The sequence below is a fragment of the Lipotes vexillifer genome, unplaced genomic scaffold (genome assembly GCF_000442215.2).
Source record: "Lipotes vexillifer unplaced genomic scaffold, Lipotes_vexillifer_v1.1 scaffold451, whole genome shotgun sequence".
In the NCBI taxonomy this organism is placed as follows: domain Eukaryota; kingdom Metazoa; phylum Chordata; class Mammalia; order Artiodactyla; family Lipotidae; genus Lipotes; species Lipotes vexillifer.
Window position 1 is genome coordinate 933184 of NW_006795989.1, and position 8288 is coordinate 941471.

Here is an 8288-nt window from a genome sequence, read left to right on the forward strand (position 1 = left end):
AAAAAAAAAAAAAAAAAAAAAATGCAGGCAATTCCATGGCGAAGGAAGCTTATCTGTTCACCCAGAGACTGACAGAGTAAGCTTCCCACCCCCAAATTTCCTGATAAAGTCCTTTTGCAAATTTGGTGGTTCAGAGAAAAGAAGTCAGGTTTCCAAGGATCATGATTTTAATTTTGGTCAATTTTTTATTAAGTAACAAGAAAACAGAACTGGGATAAATAGAGACCTGGTTCTGCTCGCTATCAGTTTGCCAAGACAGTGCAGAAAGCAGACGGGTAAATGATTCCCATTGGGCCCCCTGACTACATCCCTGTCAGATCATTTGAATCTTATTAACTGAAGTACAGATAGAGTAAGGTCAGGAGAGCCCGGGCTTCTCCCTATTTCTGCGGTTTTTATATAACATTCAAGAATAAACCCCGTGCTGCCTGCGCTTGTTAATCTCTTGCATTTTTAAAAAGGAGAGAAAAAAAATAGTCTGGGAGAACCCAGTGTTAATTAACTTATGTCTTGGTGACATGAAATAATGCTTCTCCCTGCTACATTCCTAGGCAACATGTTAATTAACTCTGTGTTAGTGCAAGCGTTTCCAGCCATCCTTTCATATTTATATTATTGTTATTAAAATGGGCAGGAGTAAGCTTCAGACATGACACCTCTTGACAGAGGAGAAAAATCATTTCTTGCTTCAGGCATGGCCCTTTAGCCATGGACTTGTTTGCTTGCATTCTTAACATATCTGGCAGTGTCTTTGCAAAAGGCAAGCTGGAGGAGTGAGGAAATGGGTTCTATGATGGGATTCAGTCCTTTTCCCCCTGCCCACCCACCCCTGCCCCAGGAGAACTTCTCCCCCTGAGGGTCTCCAATGTTTGACTTGCCTGTTACAGTCCCTTTCAGACATTTAGCCTCAAATATTCATGAGACCCCCATGCAGAACCTAAGTAAACCCTGTGCTATTATGTTGTTTTCTTGGGAACCAAAGAGTAGCTGTTAATATCAGTGCCCAGCCCAGATCCCCTCGGATCGCTTTTTACCAATTTTTGTGTGCAGTGCCTCCCCACCCCTAAGTGTTTTACCTTCAGCAGCCAGCACCTGTGTCTGTTAAAGCCAGAAGTGTGCCCACTGCCCACGCCCCCCCATGCCCAACAGACCTGGCCCAGTGGCTGGCACTGCCGGAGACCAAAGTCCTGCAATCTTGCCGGGAGCCAGGGCCGCTTGGAGACATAACTTACACCCCAGAGTCCCCGTGCAGTCAGGCTGAAGCTCCCCTCGGACTTGGCCCGAGTGTGCAACTTTGCTTGCCTTGCACCCCTTCTGTCTGGCTTCCCTTGCCACCTTACCTGTTTCCCCTGATGACACTTCCTTAATAAATCCTGGTCTCAGGGTCTATTTCTGGGATATCCAGCCTAAGGCACCAATTCTTGGTGCCAGAGGTGAACGCTCAAGTTAGATGTCAAGTCCTGGCTATTTTCACTATTAGTGAAGTCCCAGCAAACCAGAGCTTGTAAGGGCCTGCAGAGGCCTTCTCTTCCAGTTCTATTGCGTTATAGCTTAAGACACAGAAGCCAGGGCAGAGGATGTCATTGGCTCTGGGGCACCCAGCTAGTTAGAGGTGATGCTGGGACCTGAACTTGTCTCCCAAATACGAGTCCTTCATCCTTCCCTTCATTAGCTGCCTGACGTGTGTTGTAATTTACCCCCAACTTCCCTTTAATAAACGCTCTCCTTCCGTAAGGGTCACACACCCCAGGTGGTTGGCTTCATTCCACACACACTGTTTTGTAAGTCACTTGGGCCCAAACTCAACTTACTGAACAATCAGGAAATCAGAACTGTCTTTCCACTCTGTGACCTCCAGGATGGCAGTTCCCTACAGCTCCACCATCTGCTGCCTTGGGATAAAATGTTCTCCCCCAGTAATGAGTTTGCTCCCAGGTGGTGCCTTGAAAACACTCAGAGCTCTTCAAATGGAAAGCGGGATTCGGAGGGAAATTAGCTGGCCTGGCTGTAACCATGAGTCCTCTACCCACAGACCACGTCTTCCTGGTTCCATTAATTTTGTTCATGTGTTTCAAAATTTGTCAACTGCCCTCATCTCCCCTAGAACCTCTCAGAACGTACCAGTTGATTCTCTGCTATTCTGAAGTTAATAAGAACTTCCGAGAAGAACAGGCATTCACCTAAAACCGCCCTGAAGGTTTTCTGTGGAAAGGACCTGCTGACATGCCGTGTAATCAGACATGTGGGAAAATGGCTTCTGGCAGCAAGACTGACCCTGTTGGAATACCCCCAAGATGTGTTAAAACCCAGCCAGCGCTGGCTTTGCCCTTGAACGCTGGTGCTTTGACATGCTGCGTCCATCCTTTAACAGCCGGGTGAGGGGCACGCTATGATCACTGCCAAGCTCAGAGGAATCAGAGGTCTCACCAGGGTCACTCAGGCACTCAGGGCTAGTCCTGGCTGAACCCAAGTCTTCTGATTCCAGTGCTTGTGTTATCCCACTCTTGCGGGCTGATTCTCAAACTTCAGCCTGCATCAGAATCACCTGGCCGTGCTCTGGACCACACAGATGGCTGGGCCTCACCCGCAAAGCATCTCAATCAGGAGGGCCTGAGTGAACATTTCTAACAAGTTCCCAGATGATGCAAATACGGCTGGCCCCAGGACCACACTTTGAGAACCACTGCACTAGGCTCCACCATATTGCATTGCATCCACTTTGGCACTACGTATTGCTTAATATAAGTAACCAGTCAGCTGAGACTTAGGAGAGTCTTGATTTCAATGTCAGAAGAGAAGTTTCTCCAGAGACTCATGCCATTGGGGCAGCGAGGATCTCGAATTAAGATCTTCCATTCTATGTGGAGAAATGCTGCCCATCCTCCAGATGTCCAAGGCACGATTAACTACACCGCGTGTTTTCGGTTGAACTCCCTCTGTCTCCCAGAAGCTGGGGTCCCAGCAAACAATCATGTGGAGATGGCCTTGGTACCTTTGAAGGAATTCAAGACCAACCCTCCCCGTGGGTGGAATTAGCAGCTGTTGATGTGACAGAATTTGGGAACCTCAGAAAGATGCCCATTTTGTTGCATTCCTGGTCAGTTTCCTCTCAAAGGGGCCCCTGGGGTTTACTCCTGGCTCCTCTTCTAAAATGAAAGTTCCCCTGGGAAGAGACACACAATCCATGCCTAACCTCTGAAATCACTTCAGCTGAGAGTCTTTTCCACAGAGGTGGGGCCCGGGGCAACCTGGAGGCGTGGAGGGTGGTGGCTGCAGGAAGGGAGAGAGCTCAGAAAAGGGACGAGTTATGCCAAACACAAATGCCACAGATACGGTCTCATCCCAGAGGACCCACTTCCTTCTAGGAAACGCTGCGAACGAGTCAGCCATCGGTCTGGACCCAGCTCTTCCTTGCTGGGACGTCTTGGGAATCCAGCCTACAGCATGGAACCCATCCTCAGGCCCTTTCTTCTGGTATTATCTGTGCCACTGTCTCTTTAGCTCTTCTCTCTGTTTTCTCCCCAGGCTCTTTGGCCAGGACGGCCTCTGCGCATCCTGTGACAGGCGGATCCGTGCCTACGAGATGACGATGCGGGTGAGGGACAAAGTGTATCACCTGGAATGTTTCAAATGTGCCGCCTGTCAGAAGCATTTCTGTGTGGGTGACAGATACCTCCTCATCAACTCCGATATAGTGTGTGAACAGGACATCTATGAGTGGACTAAGGTCAATGGGATGATATAGGCCAGATGCCCCAGCATCTCTGGAGAGGTGTTTCACTGAAGTCACTGTCTCCGTGGGGGTCTTCACTCTTAGGCATTTGGGGGATTTGAGGGTGGGCTGAGACATTTCTTAGGGGATGAAAGACCCTAATTGGATACCAAGAACCAATACACAGCATCCGAGTGACATAATGCAAGGGGGCAAAACTTAAACGTGACAAAATGACTGGGCTTGAGGGAGAACTTATGGACAATGGCCACAGCCTATGGGTAATAACTGACATGATTAGCGAGGGAGAGAGTGTTGGGGCTTCTGTGCCATCATGATGGAACTTCCCATCTACAGATGGGGATTTGTTCTGCCCAGACTTGTTATGTCTTTAACCCTTGAAAACTAGAGATGTGCAATTGATTTCTTTTCTTCCTGGCTTTTATGAGAACCCTGTTCCAACCATTGTCCTCCACACAAGGGAAGGACAGAGAGAAGAGTGGCCATCCTTTTCTTCTTGGCCACCTTCCCAAGGCCTTAAGCTTTGGACCCAAGGGACACTGCATGGAGACAACATTTCAGTTGAGGATGAAAACTGCAACTTTTAACCAAACAATTCTTTAAAGCAATGCTGATGAATCACTGTTTTTAGACACCTTAGTTTTGAAGTGAGGAGTTCCACAGATGGTTTCTATACAAATGTAAATCTAAAAAAAAAAAAGTTGTTCACCTATTTTATTATCTTAGATTATATCAAAGTATTTGTTGTGTGTAGTTTAAAAAAACTCTGAGGACAATAAAAATGACTGACTAAAACGCAGTGTTGTTTACCTGGTAATGACTTACAGTTTGGGATGGCAGGAAAAGAATGGCTTTTTATATTGTAAAGGAGAAGTAAATAAGCAATTTACTTTTAGGTCAAATAAAAACAAGTTTATGGCTAGGGTTTATGTGAGGCAGGCACGTTTCTATATTACTAGCAATTAGTATCTAACAGGGTCATCATGTAGCTCAGAGGGATGTAGAATAATTAGATTGCTATTGTAAAACCTGCATTTCACTTCAGCATTGTATAGAGTGAACAGAAGGCAAGATCTTTGCCTTTGGGAAACCTGTAACCTAGGAAGGACACAAATACATAAAACAGATTCCCTTGGGAGGGAAGGTAATTACCTAGTTTGAAATGTGGCAAAGATGCTGAGCTTGACACTTCGATTTTCCAAGACGTGTGTCTCAGGGTATTTTATGACAAGTGGTTAAGAGAACCTTACCTTGAGGATTTAAAGCAGGCACCTTGTCTGTGCGTTTGCCTTTCACCGCATCCAGGCAGCCATGAACTGACTCAGAGCGCCACCTGCTGGTCATCACCTCTCAGCTTACTAGTTCAAGAATGTCCCAATGAAAGACTAACGGGAGATGTATTTCAATGGTTACATAAAAATACTGGGAAGTACCAAGAAGTCTTAATGTGTTTAATTATCAAGACATCAGAAACATGCCTCTAGTGCTACAATTAATTAACTGTGATATTCCTTTAAAAAGTTCATCGCTAGGGTTTGCTTGGTTTTTTCTTCTTCTGGAGAAATAATTAAGTGATGGCTCTCTTGGTCTGTAAAGTACTAAAAATGGTTGGGAAGTTTGACTGCTTAGGGTAGCCTATTTAAAACAAATCTAGTTATACTGAATTTCAACTAGGTGTCGGTAAGGGACTTCCAGTGAGGGGATATTTGTTCTAAATCAACAAAGGGAAGTGGTTCTCCGATTGTGGTCCATGAACCAGCAGTATCAGTATCATTTGAGAACTTATTAAAAATGAAGATTCATGGGCTCCATCCCAGACAGAGTGAGTCAGAAATGCTGGGGATGGGGTTCAGAGCTTAAGAATGTTCTGAAACATCCCCCAGTTTGGTAGATCATCTGCTCTAAGTTGTTAATAGTTGGTATTTGACACAATGGTTAATCACTGAGTAACTTTTCCACATGTAGACCAACACTGTCTACCCCTGGTCCCTAAGCTGAAAACCTTTACATAATTTTGTCACTCAGCTAGCAGTTGTCATCTACCAGACCAATCACAATTCAATCCACCATTTTTAACCATATCGATCGACATTAATAATAATTATAATAGATTTTAGTTATGTGAATGATCCTATGTGCAGTATTAGGTCAAAATAAAAATGGTTCTTGCTTTTGAAATGTAAACTTTATTCTTAATCCCCATGATAGTATAATACACATAAGATTCAGGAGCTCAGCCAATACCTTTGCTATCCTCAACAAAGGGATAATTAACGTTTTCTATCTGTCCATGGCACCATTTTGCAGAATTGTGAATGCATAGGCAGAGTCTTTGTGGTAAGTCACCCCAGGGGCCCAAATGTCTCACCCACAACTGACTTGAGAGGAAGGACATGTAAAGAGAGGGACCAGCTCCCAGAATCTACCCTGGTGGTCCTTGCCTGAGCATGCAGGCTGTGTGTCCAAGACCCAGAGGCAGAGAACCAGGCACCTGCACCCTTCCCCGGTCCATGACTTACTTCAGCAATTTGGTGGAACATTTCACTTCCTCTTACCTTATTAATGTCTTGTAACCTGAACCAGCTTCCTTTTATTGCTGTCTCTAATAGAATCACTGCTTCTCAGGGAATCTTGGAATCCTACAAAGTTACAACAGAGCAGTGGCTAGGAGCTTTATCATCATAAGACTGGGATATGAATGGCAATGATGTGACTTAATTATTTAACAAACACTTACGCAGCAGTTACCATGTGCCAGGCACTCTTATAGGGGCTGTACAAATAGCAACTCCTTTAAGTGACAGAACAGCACCATGTGGCAGTTTCTATTTACTATCATCCACATTGACTCCCGGGGAAACTGCAGCACAGACAGGCTTAGTCATCTGCCTAAGGTCCTACGGCTAATAAAGGGCAGAAGTAGCCTGTAACTGAGGCCTCACCCTGTGCTCTGCTGCCTCTCTTAGGCTCACGTCCCTGAACCTCAGGTTTCTCATCTGCAAAATAGGGAAAATGAATACCTTTCTCCCCAGGTTATTTGAAACCATTTGAGTACAGTCTAGCCAGAAATGTAACCAAAGTACAATGATATGAGATTAGCACCATAATAAAGATATGTCAAACGTGCTATGGAAACACAGATGAGGGAACAATTCTATTGGCCCTTGGGCGGCTATCTGGAGTAAAGCAGAAGTGACATTTCAAATGCCCCTGGACCAGCAAGGAGGTGACACAGGCAAGAGCAAAGACTCAGAGACCTTGGCCTAGTGGAGCAGGTAGTCAAGTGAGCCCAGAGTTTTCATGGTGGTGGTGGTGGAGGTGGTGAGCTTTGGCTGGAGGGGGGCTGGGCCAGTGAGTAAATAGCAGGGGAGATGAGGTCTTCCACAGTTTTGAGACTGAATGGCAAATCAAAATCCAAACCCAGGAATCTCTGAGAGGTGGAGGGAGGGTGCAAGGAAGGTATAACAGTGGCCTGGAACATCTTATTATGCTAGAAAACAAGGAACTGCTTTAAAAAAAGTGATGTAGGCATGCCACAAGGACAAAGAAGCCAGCTTGAAGGGGCTGGCCAATCTGGAGCAATTTGACTACCAAAATAATTAAGGATAGTAATGAGTTACAAAGTGTTGGGGGGAAAATAAGAATTCGTGAGTTCATACCAATAATAAATAAATGGAGAGAATAAAGGGCTCTTGTTTACAGCAGAATCTTGAATGCCAACAGGTAAATGTGAAGAGAGTGTGGGAGTTGGCAAGTCATCATTCTGCAACTATCATAGTGAAATGATAGAATCAAGGAAGAATCATCAAGAGTTGCTAAATTTCAACAAAGAGAGAGCAGGATACTTGGACGGTCTTAAAGTACCTTTCCATATATTGTTTTTCGTTGCAAGGGGGAAACCCATAATTACACAGTGGAGACATTGGACAGCACCCTGACCAGGTGATCAGTGAGGGGCGGATGGACCATGTGTGCCTCCAGATATGATTCTCTGTGAGGGACATACCGTCACTGTTTTAGGATTCCTCCTGAGAATGCATAGCCTGAATCTAAGTATGAGACAAATTACCAGGCAAACTCAAAACGATGAACATTGTATTTTTAAAAAGGGAGGAGATGGGACTCTATTTTCAAAAATGTCAGTGTCATAAAGAATAAAGAGGGCTTCCCTGGTGGCGCAGTGGTTGAGAGTCCGCCCGCCGATGCAAGGGACACGGGTTCGTGCCCCGGTCTGGGAGGATCCCATATGCCGCGGAGCGGCTGGGCCCGTGAGCCATGGCCGCTGAGCCTGCGCGTCCGGAGCCTGTGCTCTGCAACGGGAGAGGCCACAGCAGTGAGAGGCCCGCATACCGCAAAAAAAAAAAAAAAGAATAAAGAAAATCTGTGGGAATGTTCCAGATTCAAGAAGGCTAAGGAGACCTGACAACTAAGTCCAATACCTGGCCCTTTACTTTCCCTCCAGTACTGGAGGGGGAAAATGCTATAGAGGATATCATTGGGGCAATTGATAACATTGAAATATGAGAGGGTAGGTTAGTTCAAATTATTGCACAAA

At 45.5% G+C, this 8288-nt stretch overlaps 1 protein-coding gene across 1 annotated transcript in view; it reads left to right on the forward strand.

The window, feature by feature from the left end:
• The window catches only part of LMO2 (LIM domain only 2), an 11616-nt gene extending 7084 nt beyond the window's left edge, over positions 1-4532 (forward strand). The window contains exon 4 of the mRNA XM_007468079.1: positions 3526-4532. Within this exon, the coding sequence (XP_007468141.1) occupies positions 3526-3745 (220 nt within the window). The 3' untranslated portion in view covers positions 3746-4532. The remainder of the gene's footprint in view (positions 1-3525) is intronic.
• Positions 4533-8288: the final 3756 nt, after the last annotated feature.